This window comes from Numenius arquata, chromosome 1, assembly GCF_964106895.1.
Source record: "Numenius arquata chromosome 1, bNumArq3.hap1.1, whole genome shotgun sequence".
Classification (NCBI taxonomy): Eukaryota; Metazoa; Chordata; class Aves; order Charadriiformes; family Scolopacidae; genus Numenius; species Numenius arquata.
In genome coordinates, this window is record NC_133576.1 from 121,375,518 (window position 1) to 121,399,256 (window position 23,739).

At 39.3% G+C, this 23,739-nt stretch overlaps 1 protein-coding gene across 1 annotated transcript in view; it reads left to right on the forward strand.

Moving 5' to 3' along the window:
* Window positions 1-21,635, forward strand: part of MICU2 (mitochondrial calcium uptake 2) — a 147,250-nt gene extending 125,615 nt beyond the window's left edge. Inside the window, exons 8-12 of the mRNA XM_074160345.1 lie at window positions 4,666-4,763; window positions 13,765-13,936; window positions 14,222-14,330; window positions 17,831-17,988; window positions 18,270-21,635. Of these exons, the coding sequence (XP_074016446.1) occupies window positions 4,666-4,763; window positions 13,765-13,936; window positions 14,222-14,330; window positions 17,831-17,988; window positions 18,270-18,374 (642 nt within the window). The 3' untranslated portion in view covers window positions 18,375-21,635. The remainder of the gene's footprint in view (window positions 1-4,665; window positions 4,764-13,764; window positions 13,937-14,221; window positions 14,331-17,830; window positions 17,989-18,269) is intronic.
* The last annotated feature ends 2,104 nt before the right edge of the window (window positions 21,636-23,739 follow it).

Genomic DNA, 23,739 nt, shown 5'->3' on the forward strand with positions numbered 1-23,739 from the left:
ATGTTGAATTCTGTTGAAAAGCTTTTAGATAATTTAAGTCAAAGAGCGCTGCAATGTTCCTGCATGCTTCAAAGGGAGCTCTTCAGGCAGGTAAACCCCATAAAGAACTATGCCATGTGGCATCAAAATATTAAGCTATTAAAAAATTACTTGGTCATTGTTTACCTCATGGAAATTATTTTTATTTTTCCACATGATCTGATGACGTCATAACCTCAAGAGAGACAAAGAAACATACTTTCTGACATCTTTCTATGTACCTGTACTGCAAGTGCATTAAATTTGGCTTGGATAGCAAAAGCATCTCCCACGAGGAATTCACCTGGAGTCCCTTATGCGAACGGTAGCATGGCTTTCCATTGCACAGATGTGTCAGGCAAGGCTACCCCTTTAGTTTCTTAACGTAGTCTGAAGCGCTTTAAATTATATAGCTAGAGAAGCCAGATAGCCATGTGGGCTCCTGGCAGGCCAGGGAAGACACACGATTTGGCTTTGCACTAAAAGCTCTAGTCCTTGATTCAAAAGAGTAAGAATCTAGTCATAATCTCTGAAGGCTACCTAGTGCCTTTGCTTGTAACATTAATTGGAATAAACAGGAAATGGTGCACATAAGCATATTCAGTTGGCATTTTGTGATAACCGAAACTTGGGATGGCAGCCCAAACACAGGCTGCCTGGGGACACGTTTGGACAGTGGGTGGGGGAATTGGTCACCGTTCATCTGAATGGGTTTTAGCGCCGAGTGGGGAGGTTTACACATGCTGAGAATGGGTGTGCTCAGCCTTCGAGGCCAAGTCCACGTTAATCAAAAGAGCACGCTTCACTGGAAGTCATACCTCCTGAGGGGGGTCCTCGTTACGGATTCTCTACTTTTGGTGAAAAATATTATTTAGAACATGAAGTTACGTCTTCCTCGCTAGAGGCACTGACATTGCAGCATAGCAATTCATGGCATTAGTTGTTGTTAAAAACCGACTAATCCACAAATAATGGAAATGCTGGATGTTGTTGAATGCTGAATATAAGCTGTCTATTGCTTAGAAAATGCTCCATCAGATTTCTTCTCAGGTATTGTCAATTATACCCTCTGTAGCAAAAAATCTGCACAGTTTACCCTGTCTGTGTCAGACCCGATGTATTCTTGAATCCTACCTCTTAAGAAAGTGCCATGCAAAACATTAAAAACCTTAGTATGAATTTACATGATTAAAGCTGATTCATCATAAAATGATATATTTTTCATTCTGGTGTCCACCTGAGGCTCTCTGGGCTTTGCCAAAAAAGACTGCTTTTGGAAATCTGGATCTCCTGGTCCCACTAGCTTGCCTGTTCACAGTTCTTTTGACTAGCTGTTCCTGGCAGGATTAATTTCACCATGGATACCTCTTTTAAACCTTCTTACCAGAATGAGTTGTAGGATGTATCCCAAGGTCTTGGAGATTCTCGAAATGACAGAAAGCTGGATGCTCTTGAGCAATGTTTGAGGCTAGGCTGCTTAGATTGAAGTCTAGATTGCCTCCAGGCATAGAAGCCTGGCACGATGAATTGACTGACCTAGCAGCTTTGAAACAAAGAGCATTTCAGAGAAGTGGTCTCAGAAAAATTTGCAAAGATTTAGTCTTACTTTTGGAAAGATTTGGGACATCGCTAGTGGACAGAAACTATTTTCTTTTTCTCCTTCACCCTTTTTTCTGCCCCTGATCTTCATCTATTCACTCTTCTTCTGTCTTAACAAAAAAAAAATCCAAAATATGTATTATTTTTACAATTTCTATTGAAACAAGACATTGCACAGCAAATACCATCTCCCAGGAAGCAAGTAAGAGAACAAGGAACATATTACAGATTTTAATCGTGATGAATGGTTTCCAGTCATGCCTCAGGCAAATTCTGCAATTAAAAGTGGAAAGAATCTAGAGACAGTGTCTATTAACATTTCAGATGAGTTTTGAAAATCAGTTAGGTACATTGTTCCGAAAATCCTGTCTCACTGTGTGATAGGTTTCTTCTCAGTGGCACTTGTTGCTACTTGCTGCAGTATCAGGTCCTAAATGTCAGAAGCTCAGTGGGGAGCTACAGGATTAGGTAGGTCTGTGCCCGTGACTCAGTGTTTGCAGCATCAGGCTTCTATGTTAACAGTGTGTGCAGTAAGGAATAAATGTTATCTGATGTTGCTTTAAAAGAAATAATTGCATAATTCAGCAGTTCATGGCACTTTTGAAAAGTGTACGAGGTGTTAATATTACTCTGGGAAAATAAGCCTACATTTGTAATATGTACGCACATGTTCATTAGTTAGTATAGACTTTTGTGGCATCAGAGCTTGGTCTTTGGGATTCTTTGTCAGAGGCAATGAGCCCTGGAACACATCTGAGTTCCCCAGTTCAGCTACATGTCCCTACCCCATCCTGTGTTTGTATCAAGATGAAACTCAGAACATCACCATCCTTTCCCTACTCTGTGCCTCAGCTTTCTGTAGAGCACGCGGCCTCAAAGGGTGCTGTGGTGCACCCTCCTGGAGCTGAAGCCACCAGATACACCAGAATACAAACTTTCACTCAATTTAGATAGTAGGTCTGTGACTCAAAGCTACCAGTCTGGTCCTTTTTAGAGCTCCAGGATTAAGTTACCAATTCATTCACCTTGCCAAGAGAGACATTCCAAATGTAAGTTATTCTTTTACCTAAGCTTAGGAGGGTGAGGTGTTGGTAATATTAACAGAGCTCTCATTATCTTCTAACAAAGATTTGTCATGTCAGTACTAATTTATACAGTTCAGCAGCAAAAGCTCCTAATGATTCTGTGGACAAAAAGGAATTATGTACTAACATGTACTTTAATTTAATAGCATTAACTCTAGGAAAAGCAATTTTTTGAAATTTTACCCTTAAGCTGCAGTCTCTGTGGTCTCCTATTGCATATTCTGTCTTAAAGAAATGTACTGTTTTGTAGTTTTAAAATACATTTAACTCTGACTAACATAATGTTTGGACATCTGCCAAGTCCACTTTGGAATTTCAACTGATAAAGAGGGTAGCCAACAAGTAGGTGCATATTTGCTATAAATCCAGGGATAGGCTTTGTCATCTTAGATAAGATGAGATAGGTATTGTTTGTATGTCTTCTTCTAGCTTATAACTAGAGAAACATGAATAGAAGAAAAAAACCTTTTCTGTCACAGACTTAGGTTTTAAAAGGTTATTTTAAACCTCATTTTTCAGTTTGTTTTCAATGCAACACTGATTTTAATATGGAGTAATTAAATTGCATAATCATGAGTTCACTTTTAAAAATTACATCATCAAATTTATTTCTTGCATTTCTCAAGTCTCCTTCAAACATGGAAGCGAAAACCACAAAAAGCAGATTAGAGTCTCACTGCATTGAGAAATATGTGGGTTCTTCTCTGTTTCTTCTTGGAAAACTTTGCATTCTGACATAAATAGCTTGGGTTTGAATTTCAAATAAGCATACATGAATGTTTGACTTTTGACTTTCAAAAAAGCATATACCAATGTTTATGCATCAGTCTTCACAGTAATCTGAAGTGCTTAAACTTTAGAAGGATGGGTCTTGTGGGTATTTAAATATTCTTTGCCTGCAGTTAAATGATAAAAGTTCAATAAGTACAGTTTGCATATGGCTTGAGAAGTTTTTTTTCTAGGTTCACTCATACATAACTCGTATCACTGGCATTCAGTGAATTGTAGCTTGCAGTAGAAATGAGGAATGTTACCTCTTTAACTGTAAAATAACTGTGTCACATATGCAGTAAGCATGAAACACGCAGTGGACTAATGGGACTTGTTATTGATGATGCTGAAAGCTAAATAACCATTAGTATTAAATCTTATGAATAGACTCTTGTCTTTCATCTTACCTCTTCAACCAGATAAAAGACACAGAGGCTATTTAGATGTCATAAGAATAGTTTGTTGAAATCCCTCCAGACTTAGGGGAAAAAAAAAATCTCTCTTCATGTTGCTTAGTGTTTTGTTGCGTTCAAAGAAATGCCAGTATGCTAGTGCTGAAAGAAGAATAGAACAGAAATCCAGCATTATGTGTGGTTTTAGGCTTGTTAAAGATGCTGTTGAGTTGAAATAATGTGCATCCTTTTTCTGCAGAAGTCTTTTCATCAGATTTAAAAAATATATAGGAAAGCCACTAACATTGAAAACTTGCAAGAAGCCTTGTAAGACCATAGTATAAGAGCACTGTGAACTTTTGTATTTTTCTAGTTTTGTTTCTTAGACTCTCATGAATTTTTTAAATGGTTGCAACAATTTAGAAATATCTGAATAAAAACTTCTTTACAAAGATGTTAACTTTATTTAAAGCCTCTGTTCACCTAAGCATAAAGGTTTTTAAAGATTTAACTAGCAACCTTCTCAAATCTAATAATAAAATACATCAAAGGTGGTTGTAAATTGTAGTCATCTTTCATGCAGAATATTTAGAAGCAGAAGATATAATACACTGTTACCAGTTGATGTGGAAAAATTACTCAGCTCTGAGATCCTGTGTGATAGCTTTGGGAACAGTAATTAAATTGCAATTATGTCTTGTGAAATTCTAGTTCAAATAAATATTTCCAGATTTGTGGTTAATATATATTAATAAACATACAATCCATAATAATTAATCATATCGTTTTTTGTCTTATAGGGAGCAGAACTGGAAGGCTCTGGTGTTAATACCATGTTGCTGGTACATTTCTTTGGAAAAGAAGGAAAAGAAAAACTTCGCTATTCTGAGTTTTTCAGGTATTTTTTCAGCTAGGCAAGCCTAACAGTAACCAGTCCTGTTCTATCCCCTCTACTTTGCACTAACACTGGCATCAATCTGACCCACACTGATCTGATTCAGAAAGTTAAGCAGGTAATGAAGCAGGAAATTATTCATGATTTTGCATGATTACGTTTCTAGTTTAGCTCCTGGGGTCTGCTATCTGCAGGAGTTGAGCACCATGATAACTCCAAAGCAGCAATGGGCCTAGAGGCCATGAGGCTTGAGACTACCTACCATTCTTGGCAGCTGTTTGATGGCATACCTTAAGGCAATATGATTCATGAATATTTTTCTTGATCAAATCACCGAAGAAGTGACTGCTAATCAATTAAAAAACCTTTTCTGAGCTGAGACACCTCCCTCCTCATTGCAACTGGCGTGGTGGGCCACAGGAAACTTCTCTGCTTGCTTCAAATTCCAGCTTCTGTTGAAACTTTACCTGTGCCTTTTCCTTTACCCTTGGAACTGCTTTTGCAATGGACTCTGCAGATACTTGGTGGCACTTATGTCAGAACTGAGAATTGAGCCAGATGGTAAACACCAATTCGGACTGAAACTGCAGTGGAACCAAGTGGCTGTTACTTCCAGAAACGTAGTGCTGTATACCCATCTATTTCACTGTAAGCTTTGCAAAATCAGAAGTTAATAGAAAGTTCTAAGACTGGTGCAGGGAAGTGTTCAGTTTATACATCATACACTTGTCAGAAAGATGGTGTAATCCTTGTCTACATCAGAGCATGAAGTTCTGCTGTGGTTGCTTTCAACTTGAGAACCCAACCAGGTATCAGCTGTTAGTGTTTTAATTGGATGAGATTCTTTCTTCCAATGTTTATTTTAATCAGTAACGATGACCACCACCTACACAGCATCACAACTTAACTGGTTAAACTCTCTGTTACTTGAGAGATCAATTTCTTCTGTTAGTATGAACTCCACACACATCTTGCAATGTGAACTCGGACCCAGAATCCAAATGCACAGTCTTACTTTGAGATAAATGGAAGTTAAGTGCCTAAATACCTGTGTGAATCTTGACACAGTCTTGCAGCACAACATCAAGGGAAGATTACCTACATCAGTATTAGCTTTTCTACAAAAATGATCAGTCATTTACAGACTGCAAGAATAAATCGGGATAATATGTTTTACTTCAGTTTATGTTCAGAAGCAGAGAGTCTCTGTCAGCCCTCTTAAAAATGAATGTTGTTGCAATCAGTAAATGTTTGGGGTAAGCCAGAGTAGAAAAGGAAGAGTGGCAATTTTTCTAACACTAAAAAGTGTTCGGCTCCACTGGCTCTGGCACACACCACTCTTCAAATAAACAACCTTTCTCTTTTGAAGACCTTGACTCAATAGTAATCTAAGTGAGTAAAATAAGTTTAAGATGCCTCCAGCTCCCTTTTCTATAAATACCATAGATCCTCTCAATGAAACAAAAGGCAGAGAGCACCAGTAAAAGGTTGTGTTTGCATATACAGTGTAAACTGAAAAGCCTCAGGTTTTAGATAAAATCCTGCATTGACCCAATGAGGCATGACATTGATGAAACTATGTACCTAGTACATTCAGAACGTGTAGGTTAAAGACCTTTGCCTACCACACAGATAGAGGCCTGTAATCAAAATCAAACTCCCACATCTTGCTCTTAAAATTTGTGGGATAAGTGTAAGGTTTAATGCAGGTAATTTTTCAACAGTGGCAGTTACGTTTCGTAGAGCTGGAATGTGGCTCTTTATCACTGCGTAGACACTCCATCTCAGTTGCAACGTGACAGTGAAGTTTGTTTAACACACAGAAAGGTGAATAAAAGGATCACTGTCTTTTTAACCTGTGTGAAGATATCACCTTTCACATGATTTTATTTGCAAGTAAATCAAGCACATCATTTCTGGGTGCCTATTGTTCAGAGAAAATGGGATTTCTATCTGATGGCCTCTCATAACATTTTACCTTATGCGGGAAGCTATTGTTGGCTGTTTGATCAAAGTGCCACGCTGTTTTTACAAGAGATGACTGATGAGCTGTACAGACATAGATCATTGTCAAAAGCAGAAAATAATGATGGTAAATGCTTTTATCATTTTCCAAGTTCTTGCCTAGAAAGCTTTTCCATTGATCAGTGTAGTACCTAGTAGAAAGTAGGGGTGATTAGGCTTGATTAGGACACACTAAAACTTGTCACATTAGTTAAATACACAGATATTGCCGTGCCATATAGTCCTTGAAACTGAAAAAAAAAAAGGCAGGAATGCTTTCTTTGTGAAATTTCACTGTACTTACATGGGAATTTGGAAAGCTGAGACTAGTGTTCTCACTTCATTACTTACATATATTTTCCTCATGCTTCCTCCTTTTCAGTTTGACTGACATTAAAAAATCCTTTTGTTACTGTGCAACGATCTGTATCTACATCTACACCAATGTTGTCTGACCCTTTTAGCCCACAGTCCAAACATTTAAAAAATGTCAGACGACCTCAGTCAATATATCAGGGCAATGAATTTGCCCTGTTCTCCTCTCTTTGCACTCAGTTGGCACAAAGAAAATGGAAACTGTCTACGTCTCTTCAGGCAACGTGAAGCTGGTGTAAGCCAGCTCTTGTGCCTCCCTTCCTGCTGCCCCGAACGCACTGATACAAGGAGGGAAAAGGGTTAAGCGTGCTCTGCTCCATCAGTTTCCACGTGGTGCGTGGTTCTTGAGAAATCATAGGTAGGCGATACACATAAGGACAATCCCCTGGCTGTTTTTTACAGGACATAAAGAATGAGAATATCAGATCACTTTTCAACCTTTCTTGGGCTGCTGGAAGCATGGAACTAAAGAAGTGACCTTTTCATAGGTATTTTGTGACACCAGTCAAGCTCTTTTCTCACCTATCCTCCAGAACATAGTCAAAACAGCAACCAAAGCACTCCTTTTCATTTTCTGCTGAGCAGCAGTGGTGGGACCCCTGCGTCTTTCTGCAGCTTCTCCTGAGACTGCTTAGAAGTAGTGGAAGCAATCCAGGACACACACCATCCTATGTCTTTCCCACAGTAACAAGGTGGTTTCAGAGATCTTAAGGTAGGACACATGAACACATGTTCAGCTCCAGAATGCTACATGATTTCTTGCCAGTTATATTGTCCTTAACATATGGACAATATGATAATTGTTAATAATAATTCACAACTTCAAAAGCAACAGCTTGTTTCCCTAGCAAAAGTTAGAAAATTTAAATCTAAATTATTCTGGAGTGTGTTTATGTACATCACTAATAAAGGTGTTGCCTCCTAGCTAGATGCAGCTGGAATCATTATTTTCCTGTATCAGTTTAAGAAAATATAAAACAATATGCAGCGAGCCTAAAATCATGTAACAAAGAAGGATTTAATACAGGAGGCTGTAACCAGGTGAGACTTTATTCTCAGAAGGCCTGAAAAAGTTTCTGTTTCAGATGACCACCACTCAGTTTTACACCTCAACAACATCAGCTTCGATACCAGGACCTATCTTCAAGAATGTCAGATTTCAAACTTGAAGCCAGAAACTCTCTGGGATTATGGGCTTTTTCTTCTTTTGCATGGGTTTTCCATGTTTTTTGAGACAAAATATTTTTGGTCTTTTCTGTCCATAAAGTGTTTCGCTTGTGCTTTAATTTCCAGCTATATTGTATGTACTGGTTTTTATTCTGAGTAGAAAACTATTTCATTTTCTAGGTATAGCAAATATTTCTTCTTGACAGCCACTGTTTTTTTTCCCTGAAAAAAAGTCCTTTACTGATCTTGTTTAAGTATGTCTAATCCCAAATAAAGGAGGAGACAGTAATTCACTCCCTAAACAGTTTACGACTACTATGATTTTTTTCTGTAATCTGTCCCCAAGCAAGCTTAAATCTCTCTCAATGTCCTTGAAGGAAAAAAAAAAAAAGAAAAAGTGCAGAGGGTACAGAAAGAATATAAAAAAATTTTTCTGATCATTGTATTTTTTTCCTGGGATGATTTACAAAAAAGTACTTCTCGGTATGGTTAAACAATGGGCATCTTTTAATCATATAAGGAAAAATAACATTTCAAATCCAATTCATGGCATTTGCTTACCTCATTTGTTGCTTCCAAACTTCTCATCAGTTTTTTGCACCAGAAATATTCTTTAATCATGGTTTCTTTTTTATTTTCTGCTTTAGCTTGAAGGTCATAAATTGTATAACCATACACAAAACATGCCTTTTCCCTCCCTGTCCTGTTTCTTTACTTCAGTATTTTGAATTCCTTGATATATTTCATTTGAAACCTTTCATTTAAGAAACCAGAATGATCCAGGCTGAGCCATGCTGCTAATGCTGGTATTTGTCTGGTGCCGTTCTGTGTTTGTGCCACTGTGTGGATGCAGAATCTCTTTCAGGTACCATCGCCAGCCAGTAGCGCTTTCGCTGCGGTGGCAGCTTGTGTGTTTTCAGTGATTTTCATCCGGGGATTTGGAAGTGCTTTGCAGAAATACAGTATGATTGCCTCTTTATTTGTCTCTGTACCTACACTTGGGTCTATGTGTCTATGTACATAGAGCCCTAATACACATAGACATTACATCTCGTGCAGACAGAATCAGACAATAAGGAAGTGGAGATGGGAACATGATTGTATATTCCTATCATAGCAGAATCTGAATTTTTCCCAAATATTTAGTAAAGGTGTTGAGAAGAATCTCTGTTTCTTCCTTTCCTATATACTTAGCAAAGGAATAGCTTGATTAGTTTCTACAGAATGCTTATAAATGAAAGTGAGCGGTTTTGTTTGGTCTGGAAGCCTTGAGGACAGTAAATCAAAGAGGGTTTTGCTTGTAATTCTGAAAATGGTGAGATTGATTAACTGTCTTGCTGCTTGCAAAACTGAATTTACAAGCATAAATCTAAATGTTCTCTAAAGGTTAATAGTCAAGCCCTTATTAGATGTTCTATATTCTGTTTTGAAAGATTGCAAAAAGGCAACCTTGCAGCTGGTTTGCCACAGTCTTTTGGTGCAGAGAGGGTTTTCAAGTCTTTGAAAGGACTTCAGTGTCCAAAGAGGAGCTGAAGCAGAGTACAAATGCCAGGGTGGTATATCCACCACCTTGTTGTTGAGTTTCATAAATCAGTGTGACAAGAACTGCTCAGTTCTGTATTAAGAGTGTTAAAGCCCTGAACAGACTTGCAGTTCAGGTCAAGAGGTATAGGAAGGAAAACCTTCCCTAACTTTTCCTTGTGTGATTCATTCTACGACTTTGTGTGCTGTAAGGAATACAACACTAGCACTTAATTGCAACAGCTCAGGTTGGAGGGGGAATAGCTGCATTCCTGAGGTCTCCCCAGTTTTATTACATTTTCACTTCTATTAAAGCTGAGTTGCCAAAAAGTCTTGAGAGACTCCCTCTTTCTATAGTGGAGCACATTACAAAACGAGGGATAAATCCTGATAAGGTTTCTGGATATTGTTGTAACTTGATAATGAATTTGGCCATTGGCCTTCAACGTGGGTGTTTTAGAGAGTGTGGATAAAACAGGCTATCTTAAAGAAAGTGTTCTCTGTTCCCAGCCCTTTCCCCATCTTATAAATGTATGATTTACCTTTCCTTTTTGTTATTTGGAAACTTAGGGTTTGCTTTTATTTTCAAGCTATTATAGCATAAGAGTGTTCCCAGTGTAATCATTTTTAAATTGTAGAGCACATCTACAACCAGAATCCAGTTCCCGTAGCTGAATTCTGGCTCCCTTCAAAGTCCCCAGCCAAGCTCCCACTGACTTTGGGAGAGGAGGAATTTCATTCCTATGCTTGTTTTTCCTAATATCTGGAGAAATTTTTAAGGAATTTCCAGCTGAAACTCTTCACACCATGATCCAGAAGATACAAAAGCAAGTATCCCTAGTGGTGTCTTGGCCTTTAAGTATCAAGTTTTACTTCCTAACTAGAAAGTTATTTTTAATAACTTTTAATAAGTTCACTTTAAAAAAACCTCATTAGGATTTTTAACTCTCACATCTGGGAATAAGAGTGACCTAGAATGCTGATGTGATGATTCATGGTATTTTAATTTTTGTAATATGGGAGGCTATCACATATAAATTTTAAATTACACATTTCGGCTGCTGCTCCACGTAGCATTTGGTATGGCAGGAAATCTTCCCACTCTGGCTTGCCAGGAGCGAGCCTACAAGTTGAAATGAAATATCCGTTAATTTTTTTGTACCTGAATAAGTAATTCCCACTCCCCTCCCTAAGCTGCCTAGTGCCGCAAGATGCACGGCTCCTGAGCCACAGGAGGGATGCAGTGTCATTGCCCCAAAGCAACTGGAGAGGGCAAGAACCCAGGCTTGAGAAAAGGCAGTGGAAAACACACAGTGGGGCTGAGGAAATAAAAAGCTTCATTCACTGTCTGACTAGAAGAGAGTGCAGAAGCAAGAACACATCAAAAATGCCACAGCCAAACCCTTCATTTTCCTCTTCAGCTTTACTGCACCATTCAGCTGGCTGATGTGTATGGCTGGTGGGCCACCCGCTCCTTCCTCAGCATGTAGAAATGCTTGGTCTTTCAGCTGTCCTGCCTTTATTGGGTATGGCTAGAGGGCAGGTCACTGAGGGCTTTCTGCTTAGGGAAGTGCAATATTTAGAAAAGATGGAAAAATATGTAGTTTGTTATCACCTCTGGCTACTGACCAGTACAACAAATGACTGAGAGTTAGCTCCCCAAGATAAATAACTCATACTTTCAGTAACAGACCTTAAGTCTGTTGCAAAATGTGTCCACCTTTCACAGATTAAAATCCAAGAAAATAAAACACGTGGTATCTCCTTTCCCTACATCCACATTTTAGGCATATTTCTGAAGGTGACCTCATTTTCAGCAGCTTCTCCTCCCCCAGGCCAGGCATTACATGGGTTGGAAACGACAGTGAAAGATACAGTTACTGTTCTGCGTGGTCTCTGCTGTGACTTCCAGCCAAGTGCAAGCCATGCATCCCAGATACCATCTACTCCTTGCCACTGATGGCCACTCCCAAAATGCAGCCAAGTGGCCCTAATCAGTCTCTGCCAGACTGACTCCATGCCTGGTCCATGCTGGTCTCTCTCTGTCCTGTGCCAGGATCTGGGAAGGTTCTTGCAGGCAGTGGGGCAGTACTGCTTCTGCTAGCCCACGCTGGCCGGTCTCCCTGGCACATGCAGACTGCTGGGCTGGCCAGAGGCAGCAGTCACCTCAGGGGTTATGAGGACAGGAGCTGCATCTGAAAAATGAAGAGTGGTTTTCAAGCTGTGCAAGAATACTCTCACTGGTCTGTAGGACCAGGGGCCTCCCCTTCACACTGGTGGCACAAACAGGTCCTTGGGTCCTTTGGTATTTCATCCCCTTGTGAGAGGGAGAGTCGGGGGACTTGAAAGTGAGCCAGGTCTTAAGGTGGACTGTGGAGGAATATACCTCAGGGTTTGACTATGTTGTGGAAGCCTTGTAACACCCTTTACTGGACCAGAAGGATGCCCATATAAAATGTGAGAGCGTATCATACCCCTCCTCAGTATTACCCTAATAAAACTCTAGCCTGAAACTTAAAATCACTTCCACCGCCAGGCTTTCATTTACCTATATGTCCTGAGCCATGAAGCATTTGTTGGCCCTTTATTTGCATGTGCAGCTCTAATTATTAGAGGAAAAAATACAAGATTGAGCTTATGCTGCAACAGCAGTCTTCAGCTAACCCCTTATAGACTTCACACAGCTTCAAGCTACTAATTGTCCAAGTGATCTCATTAAAGAACTAAAGATAGCTGTGTGGACTGAAATGCTGTAATTTCAGGGGAAAGCACTCAAATCCAGTGAGGCCGTGCAAACACGTGCAAATGAGCCTCTACTGATATTTGCTCTATAGACCCTTAGCTGTCCTCTTCTTCAGCTAATTGCTTTGTCCCAATAAAGGAGTATTTCATTCTCTCCTGTCAATAATTTTTGCAACTCAATAAAGCAGGTTTCTTTCGAAGTACTAAAGGGATTCTGGCAAGCATCACTGTGTTTTTAGCCTTTGTTTATATTTTTAAATTATCGTGTGTTTTTGGATTGCTTCATTTCTAAAGTGGAAATTACCAAATGGATCGCACAGTATTGTCTCTCACTTTCTCAAAATTCATATCAGGCCAGAATAAATTGTAATGGCCACGTAGACCTACCTGGGGAAACTCAAAGCTACAACTCTGGCTACAGTTTTAGCTCTGTACTAGTTGTTACTTGCTTCTCCTGCTCCTTTTTTTTTTTTCTTCCTAAAAGAATGGGCGTCTCCTAAAAACCTTGATGTTCACCCCTTCCTTTTTCAGACAACTCTCTTCTTACCTTCCCAAACACCTGCAACATCATTTTCTGTGCTCTTCCAGACTCTGTACATGTCAGTTGTAATCCTCTCTAATCTGTCCTGTAGGGAGTACAGAACTGATTTGCCAAACCCCTCTTTGCAGTTATAATCTTTGAGGCTTTTAGTCATCTTTTCCTGCAGTGATGATTTCAAGTTTCCTCTTTTCTTTCACCTTTCTGATTATTAGGGCCTCATCTTTCTAGGCACTTTCCAACCTTGTCATTCCTCTCTTATTAATATGAAATTTCATAAATCATGTGTCAGGCCTTTAGTTCCTATGTCCTTTTTCATTCATTCATTATAATACTGACTTATCAATCCTTTTATCTCATTATCTGCACGTTTTTAAACATTAGTAAAAGCTATATGCCAAGTAGATCTGGAAATTATCTTAGCAGCAGCAACCTATGAATGCAGACTTAGAGAGCACCCTACTGGTGTCATTGTTGAAATGCAGTCATGGGAACAAATTGCACACAAATAAAATTAAAGCAGTGACATTTTAAAGAATGATATTGATAGTATCTGTGATTAAGAGTTAGCGTCTACTGCATTTAGTAGCTAAGGTAGTAGTAGTGATACAGTGATGCAAGTATCAGCTGTTGGATAATATCTGTTTACACTTACAGATTCATGGAAAATCTGCAAACAGAGGTCCAAGAAATGGAATTCATAAAGTTTTCAAAGGGTTTGAATGTCATGAGAAAAGAAGACTTTGCAGAATGGTTACTGTACTTCACTGATGAGGAAAACAATGAAATTTACTGGCAGAATGTGAAAGACAGAATTGAGGCAGGAGAGGTCAGTACATAAAGCATGCTTTGATTTGCTTCCTCGATTGTATGTACAGGTTTTCATTTCAGTATAAGTATCTAATAATATAACTAGTTTCCAAGTGAATTATATCAGCTTTGGAATTTTATGCGAATAAGAACAATGTTAATGTGCCAACTGAGAAATATAAATATTGATGATAAGTAAGCAAACACACCTAAACAGTACATCCCACCAGATTTAATGAAGTAGATCTACTTGTATTTGAATGTATCACTCATTATATATCATCTGAATTCTGTGATACTCTAGAATATCAGTTTGGAAGAATTCAAGACTTTTTGCAAGTTTACAAACAACCTGGAAGACTTTTCTATTGCTATGCAGATGTTTACTGTAGCCAATCGTCCTGTTAAACGGGGTAAGTGCTGCACACCTTTTGTATGTATTTTTTAAAAGAAGAAAAAAAAATGCATTTTTGTTATGGAATTAAGATAAATAAGTTATCCCAAAGTAGCACTGTGAAGTCCAAAAACAGAATACTGCTCTTTATTCTGAATTAATTATTACACAAAAAAATAGTAGTGTAAAGTTCCCAAAATGTTTTGATTTGTAAGTTCTGATGTGCTGAACCGCTCACAGCAGAGTAAACCATAGAAGCATGGAGTAATTTGGGTTGGCAGGGACCTTTAAAGATCACCTAGTCCAACCCTGCACTGCTATAGGCAGCGACATCTTTCACTAGTTGCTCAAAGCCCTGTCCAACCTGACTTTGAACACTTCCAGGGATGGGGCATCCACAACTTCTCTGGGCAACCTGTTCCACTGTCCCACCACCCTCATCGTAAAAAGTTTCTTCTTTATGCCTAGTCTAAATCTTCTGTCTCTCAGTTTGAAACCATTTTGTCTTGTCCTGTCATTACAGACCTTGGTAAAAAGTCTCTCCATCTTTCTTATAAGCCCCTTTTTATATACTGAAAGGCCGCAATAAAGTCTCCCCAGAGCCTTCTCTTCTCCAGGCTGAACAACCCCAACTCTCTCAGCCTGTCCTCATAGGAGAGGTGCTCCAGCCCTCTCATCATCTTCGTGGCCCTCCTCTGGACTCGCTCCAACAGGTCCATGTCCTTCTTGTGCTGAGAGCTCCAGAGCTGGACGCAGTACTCCGGGTGGCGTCTCACCAGAGCGGAGTAGAGGGGCAGAATCACCTCCCTCGATCTGCTGGCCACACTTCTTTCGATGCAGCCCAGGGTACAACTAGCTTTTTGAGCTGCAAGTGCACATTGGCAGCACGTGCCCAATGTTTCATCCACCAGTACCCCCAAGTCCTTCTCCGTAGGGCAGCTCTCAGTCCAATCTAAATTCTAGATTAGGAAGGGTTTATTGAAACAATACAAGCTTTAGTAGCAGTTCATGGTAACAAAGCTCCTTTCCCATATAGTAGAAATAGGAGCAATGCAACAAAAGTTTCATGGATATGCAAATGTTTGCTATAGTTCTGAGGTTGTTACTTACTTGTTACACTTGAAAGGCAGCTCTCAAGTTATTTGAAAATAGTAACATAAAAAGTTCCTAAGGAAATTTGATGAGACACTAACATTCATGGAAATAAATATTTGATTGCCTCATGGGGAAAAAGTGAGAGAAATGTGAGAAGACAGGAAGAAAATTCACTGTTCTTAAGACAGAAATGTTTGGATGGGGTTTGAACCAAAGAAGGAAGGGCAAAAGAGTTTGGGGGGTTACAGCTTGGGACTTTCATCACTAGCTAGTCCAGCCTTCAGGAGGAGTTTCGCCTCCACAGCCTCTCCGGGCAGCTGTTCTAGTGCTTAACCATTCTCATCATGAAGACTTTCCTGTGTCAAACCTTTGCTGCAGCTTACAATAATTGTGTCTTACCTCCATGTACCTTTGAGAAAAATGTGTGTGTCTCTTCTCTATAAGCCCTTTTAGGTAGTTGAATGCTGCAGCGAGATCACCCCTTAAACTTCTGTTCTCCCCAGCTCCCTCACCTTCTCTTCTTCCATCACGTGCTCCACTTCCCAGCTGGGTTTGTGGCTCTCCTCTGTCTGGTTTGACAACATCTTTCTTCTGTGTGGGGAGACAGATTTTATTTGCACAAGGTGTAGAAAGAGTGGAGAGAAAAGAGAATGAATTAACAGTGAAACAATAGTTATGTCAGATATGAGAGTTTAGCTCACTTCTCTATTATCACATTTTTAAGTGCCAGGATGATGAGGCCAACAGTTGGTGTTGACTCTGGTAATGTTTCCTTGTAAAAACTCATTCCTAACCAACAGGCAGTTGTGACTGTTTATGCACTGCACCATACTGTGATCGAAAACAGTCAGCTTCTGAGGTAACTCACGGATATTACATGTATACATGTCTAATCCTTTCCTGAATCTCACTAAATTCTCTGTCTTGCTGTTTGCATGTGTGTATGTGTATGTATTCACACACATATGAATATTTATCTAAAAATAAGACAGTCCTTTAGTCCTTCCTTTTATTCTAGACTTTTTTCTTCTAAGTTAGCAGCTCATCTCTTCTCTCTGATAAGGTGGCCCTTCTTAGTTTGAAGATTATTATGCTCCATTGTTTTAGAAGATTTTTCTCCTTCATGTTCTGTTCCAAAAAGTGCAGTACCATCTCTGGATTTATATTTAGCTTCAAGAGCTGAAACAGTAAACACCTTTTTAAAGCCAAAATTAAGACTCTACTATAAGTATCCCATATTTCATGTCTTTTTCAAATCGTGGTATATCCTTTTACGGAAGAATTTTCAGCTTAATTATATTTAAACCAACTGTAAATTAATCAACTGCATTTATACAGAAATTGTTCAAAGAGGCAAAGATGAGAGCTGTCAGGAGTGCTCTTTCCTCTAGTAAGCTTCAGAACTAATATTTATAACATGATTTATAAACAGCACTTGTTTATGAAGCAGAACCACATTTTTACTGTATTTCTGACTTAGTTGGACAACTTGCTATAATAATCTACAATACTGCTACACCTTAATAACCTCCGGTCCCTCCTTGAAATACGCACTTCCGTGATGCCTTCAAAAATGTATCCAATTCATGTGTTGTGATTGTGCTTGCTATAATAATCAATAATCATTTGACTCTTACTATCTGCTGTTTAACGTCAACCCCACACCTTTCCTCATCTTCCTTGAGTCAAATTCCTTCCTCATTCTTTACACCACAAGACCAGAAGTGGGGGTAGCAGTTATTACGGTAATGCACATGGTAGTGAAAAGAGAGAAGACCAAAAAACTGAAGAGGAAAGTAGATCTCCAAAGAAGTATGACAGCTTTTTCAGCCAAAAATCTCATAAACTCTTCCATCATAATTTAAGGGAAGGTACCCTACTTTTTTAACAAACAGAACTACAGGTATATAAAGCCATGTGCTGTAAACAGTGCATTGAGTATTGATGGTCTGTGCCCAGAGTTGCTGAGGGGATTGTTGGTTGAGGTGGAGCCTATCCTAAAATACTCTGAGGAGAAGAGTTTTCTTGCAGAATGAATCGGCATGAAACTGGCTCAAGATAAAATGGTAGTATTTTTTATGAGACTGAAGTGAGGCAAACACTTACCATTCATATGCACAGGTATCAGCCAAAAGTATGTAAGTTTTCAGCATACAGTTATTTCTAGCAAAAATTATCACTCTTACTGTTGCTTGAGAAACAGTGCATTTCAAATGTTTATCATACAATTAATAAAGATAGCATTATGAAAGATGAAGCAAGCTCAAGAACACATGAACTGAGGCTTCCTAATAGTTTACTAGTTCACACGTCACAAATTCTTCAGTTAGGGTACCCAGGAGACATTGCAAATAGAATCCTGCTGTTTATGTGCTTTCCAATTTCTTTACAGTCAGCTGTGATGTAATGTTATGTCTTTACTAGCTGAGTTCAAGAGAGCAGTGAAGGTGGCAACAGGACAGGAGCTCTCAGATAATGTTTTGGATACCATCTTCAAGATTTTCGATCTAGACGGAGATGACTGCCTCAGCCACAGCGAGTTTCTTGGAGTCCTGAGGAACCGGATTCATCGAGGTTTGAGGGTAACAAGCTAACATCACTTTTTTTAAATACCACGCATGATTGCTACAGCTATCTTATTAACACTTGTAAAAACACAAGTAGAGAGAGTGAGTAGAAAGAAGTTATATTTTAAACCGGAGATTCCTTACTGCTTATGAACCTGGGAGGAGTGCTGCCACCAAGAACTTATTATGCATGTGAACTATGGGAGCAGCAGCATTGCATTACAGATTAGATTTACACAGTCTGACTAAGAGTCTTTTCTGTGTAAGTGCTAAACGTACTTGTACTTTATTAACAGGTACCACAACAGCAAGGCGTTCAAGGTTACTGGAAGTGTGTGAAAAGAGAAAGCATTAAAGGAGCCAAAGAAGTGTGGAAGCAAACCGGGAAAAGTCCTTTTTAAAGCAGTCCGTTGTTCTTATGCTACAAATGTTGTTATTTAGTGGGTTTTGTCTGTCCTATTTACATAATAGCTGAATCAAAAATGCTCTTTTTTTTTTTTACTATAGTTAAACTTTAGTTAACTGAGATTCTAATGCAATAATTTTGTATCATTCTAGTGCAATCAGTTTGGTTTACAGAACTGTTATCACTTTTGACCTCCATCCGGAAGTACCCTTGTTCTAGGGAACAGTGTTGTTTACTCCTCTGTGGAGTCTGACCCCGCGCTGTAGCATACACAATACATGGGATTTAATAGTGGCCACTGGCAGGAACATCACAGCAATATCCTTTCCTGTTGGAATAGTGGACATTATCTCAGCCACTAACACAGCAGTTCTCTTTCCCTGGCAAGGATAGAGGTCCAAAAGGGGAAACCACTTGCACAATCCACGCAAATCAAGTTATCCTAGATTAAAAAGGAAAATTCACAGGGTTCGTTTCTGTGAACTGCTCGTGTGCTAGTTCCTGGTGGATGATTCCACCAGATCCTGTGCGGACGTCTCGTTTGTCTGCCTTCATGATGATAATATTAAACTGGAAATACAAGGCTGTTGATACAAGCTTTAAAAGTTGTACATTGATCTGTGAATGTGCATTGAGTCTCTTAGACGTCTTCAACAAATAGTAAAAATGAGAATCAAAAGCCTTCATTCTATCATAAACAGCAGTAGCTATAATTTGGGTCATAACCATTTTGCTTTAATTATATCGCAGAAGGTGAAAGTGTAACAAATAGTTGCTTTATCTTACTAAAAGTTGTGACAGGGAATGCTGCAGTATCTCAGGAATTTAAGGTTATAGTAAGCAAGTGTTGGGGGAATAAGAAGTCCAATGAAAAAGTAAATAAAAATGTTTATTACTCCAAAATGCAAAGTGAGATGAAAGATCTTAAATAGTAAACCAAGAAACAGATCAATTTTTACACTGAAAGGGTTATTAAGCATTGGAATGGGCTGCCCAGGGAAGTGGTTGAGGCACCATCCCTGGAGTTATTTAAAAGATGGGTTGACATAGTGCTTAGTGACATGGTTTAATGATGGTTTTTTATCAGAGTTAGGTTGATGGTTGGACTAGATGATCTTAAAGGTTCCTTCCAACCTAGACAATTCTGTGATTCTATCAAAAGTAATATTTAGCAATTCTAGACGAACATTTATTAGCTGTAACATAGTATGCATCTCTGTGTAGACAGATATGCATGTTACATGTTTTGTCTTTCTTAACAGCCTTAGGAGCCGATAGTCACAGGTCCACATCAGTCTTCCTGGTTGGCTACTATAAATGGGAGATAGACTTATCTGTAAAGCTCTCAAAGTTCTTCCTCTTTCTCTCTCCCAGTCGTCTGGCTTGTCTTGGCTGGGGTGAAAGCTTAACCTTTCAAAAGAGGTTTGTGATAACAGATTCAAAAGATGGACTGGGGAAATTTCTCAAGAAAAACAACCAAGAAATCTCACCACTCTGTGAGAAAGTATCCATCCCTTTTCAGCGTGACACTAGCTATGTTATTCTCAAAGTTGTGTATAAGCTCAAGAGGATGTGTTTTGTTGTAATTTCTTTGGGGTTTAGTGGGGGGGTCCTTGAGAATAGGAGGACCTTCCATGACAAATAGATACCAGAGCAGCCCAGTCACTCAGATGAGGGGCAGGAGGGGCTGCATTAGGAAACCATAAAGATAGTACCAGCTGAGGAGTACTGTGATTACAGAGATGTATTTGGTATGTCAGTAGCCATCAGGCAGGCTTGTGCTGAGGAGGAGTCCTCCTGCACGAGCCTCAGCATGGTGGTTTTGTAGGGAAATAGAGGGAGAAGCTAGCAAAGCAGCAGCGTGCATGTGCTTGCTGCTCTTCCCTCCATGGTCTTCACTTGGAGCTTTAATTGTGTTAAAGAGAAAATGCTTGTGTTCTTGTCATCTGTGGACACGCACCCACAGTCACCCACCAGAACAAGAGCATGTGGGCGTCCTGAGGCTGTCTAGAAGATCAGGCAGCAGTGACCACCAAGGATCCCTTTACTTCCCCAGGAAACAATCAGAATGAAATGAGATGTAAATGCCTTAATTTTCCCCCCTCAAACTGAACTCGTGCACTGCTCTGGGGCAACAAGGAATTAGATAGATGGTTTGCTTTGTGCATTTGGCGATCGCTTGTGTCTTCTGGTGATGGGAGCTAGGAGAAAGGTGGGGCACTGGGACTGGCATCAAAGTACCACACCTGGCTTCATGTCACCAAATAGTGAAGGACACAATCACGCAAGGCATGTCAATGTTCACCCAAAGCGTGCTTTGTTCCAGCTCTGGCTTTAATGCAAGGCTGCCTTTTACTTGTTGCTGTTAATATTTTGGCAAATCATTTTTACTTTGGAATGGAGATGATTCTTTAACATTTTGTTCTGTGTAATGTTAATAGGTTTATGATGTTCTTTATTGCTTTTGTGGTTTCTTTTGTTTACGAATTATTTGCTTCCTACAAGCTGTTTGGTTTTCTTTTGGAAAAATTAATTCATTTAGCTTTAGTGTATCTAGAAGTTTAATTCCTCATCGCTCATTTGTATCTGGGTTCGTGCAATCAGCAGTATCTGCTTTGGGCAGCAAGTTACTAAAAATAGGATTTCAAGTTTTATTTCTTAGCAAAAGTTTTGGTGTCAACTTCAGAGGAAAAAGAAAACAGATATGCTTATTTTTAGATGAACTTTGTGTCTGTATTAAAAAAGAAATTAAATGATTGATTAGGAAATAAAATACAGTTGCAAAACATTTTCAGAAGTTCTCCTGAAAGTACAGCCAGGAAGGAACTCCTCTGAAGGCCAGGGAAGGCTTGAAGAATCAGACTCTGTGTTTAATCTGTAGCCTATTTTTGTTTGTCTTAACTAAAAGGCTTTACGAAACAGTCTTAAAATAATTTCTCATATTAAGTATCTTAGATTGAAAGAGCTGTTTACGTAAGTGTTTGGATTGACCTTGTCTTTTAAGGAATCCATGGTAGCTTTAGCATTTTTTAGTACCTTTATGGTATTTGCAACCTGTCTGTCAGCATTACTCAACACAATTTAGTTAAAAGTTTATGCCAATCTATCAGTTAAACTTATCAATTATGACTTTTATAAAATGTTAGGAACCCTTCCACTGAACAGAAATACATAGAAAAACCAAATAAAATTGAATTTTTAAAAAATCTTCAACATTGCATCTGAATGTTGTGTGGAATAAAGATGAATACATTGCACATTGCAGAAGTCTAAAAAATTGATTTAACGTATTTCAAAAGGATACACAAGGGTGAGTACGAGTCATTTACAGCATATAACTCCTACAGAATTTTAGTTGTATCCCTATAACAACATTTGTAAAAAGTAAAATGTAACATTTTTACAATGTAAAATTTCTTTCAGTTTGTTTAGTTTAAGATAATTGTTTAAGAACACTTATTCTTCATTTCTAAAGGAAGCAAAGGCAAAAATGCAGTGTGATATACTATAACAAAGAGAAACTTATTGGTTGTTTCTAGAAATTAATGTTGGTGTCTCAGTTTATGCAAACCTCCTTCTAAAAGCCAGACTCCCTCTGGAGTCAAACCAAGTTGGTAGGTTTTAAAGAAATATGCAACAATGAGGAGTAGGTAATCTGCCTATAAGAACTGAAAAAGAAAAGTTTTATCACGATGTTTGTGACTGCATCAAAAGCAAATCTCTGATTTACTCCCATCTGCTCCAGTTTATTGTCTGCTTTCAGGGTTCAGAGAGTTTGCCACCGATTGTGCCTGGGAACATGCCCCAGCGCCTGATCTGAACTCAGTATTGTCGGGATGTGTTGGCTTCTCTATTGAACCAGGTGTTATTAACGGCGTGAACAGTATGTTCGTTCCTAATGTCAAGCTTTTGGTGGAGAATACGTAAAGTTTTTTATAATTTTAGGAATTATAAATGTTTTGTCTCTGGACTCCAAGATGTCTCAGAGCTGGTGTAATTTTGGGTGTAGAAATCAGACCATGTCTTGGCTCTGAAGAGTTTACAGATTACACTTGAGTTATCTAGAAAGCGGAGATGAGACAATGAGATAAACAAGTCAGGCCATGGATTACGGTTTCATGGCACTTCACATGTCCAGTGCGAATAACAATAAAGGGCTAGAACAGGAACAAACCCAGGTATTTAGAGGAACTATTTTAAAATCCAGGCATATTACAGAATCACAGAATCACATGGGGTTGGAAGGGACCTCTGGAGATCATCTAGTCCAACCCCCCTCCCAAAGCAGGTCCACCTAGAGCAGGTTGCACAGGAACTTGTCCAGGTGGGCTTTGAATGTCTCCAGAGAAGGAGACTGCACCACCTCTCTGGGCAGCCCGTTCCAGTGCTCTGCCACCCTCAAAGTAAAGAAGTTCCTCCTCATGTTTAGGTGGAACTTCTTACATTCAAATTTGTGCCCATTTCCTCTTGTCCTGTCACTGGGCACCACTGAAAAAAGACTGGCCCCATCCTCTTGACACCCACCCTTTAAGAATTTATAAGCATTGATCAGATCCCCTCTCAGTCTTCTCTTCTCCAGGCTAAAAAGACCCAAGTCCCTCAGCCTCTCCTCATAAGAGAGATGCTCCAGGCCCCTAAACATCTTTGTAGCCCTCTGCTGTACCCTCTCCAGCAGTTGTCTGTCCTTCTTGAACTGGGGAGCCCATATTAACCATGACTTTGACTTAAGCATGGAAACGGATCAATGAATGTACATTGGAATTTAAAAATGCAGTTTTCTTCTCGTGCAAGAGTTCTTATGGGAGAGTGCAAGCATGTCCCGTGCCTTCAGGTTTAATATTTCCTATAAAACAATCACAGCTGGGTCAGAAAACTGAAAATTCCTCCACTACAGACAAAATCTTCAGTCCTCCTGAACAGAAAATACATGTCCAATGGATGTTGTGGTCATTATTAGTGAGATCCAAGCTGACCCAGCAGCAGCTCCTGTAATGCAGCCGGTCACAAGGGGAGCATGAAGATGAAACTGGTGGACGCAGACGCACCCTGTTGTCCCCAGCTAAGCACAGAAATCCCTCCTAGAGAAACTGAAGATGTCACCCAACAAAAAATGGAAGACTCTGTTCAGGACAGGGAACCCGAGAGGCTTGAGCATTCACGAAATTAATTGGCAAGCAAGTGCACATCTCTTCAGTCTCCTGCTATTTGAAGGTTTCCTGCTGGCTTTGTTGATTAAACAATTCCTAGCTGGTTCAATAATATAAAAATTATGCAACATATGCGGAGACAGATTTCCCATTAGGCTGGTGTTGGCTTAGCTAATGTTTTCAGTTCATTAACCGGAGTGCCCTAGCGCAGAG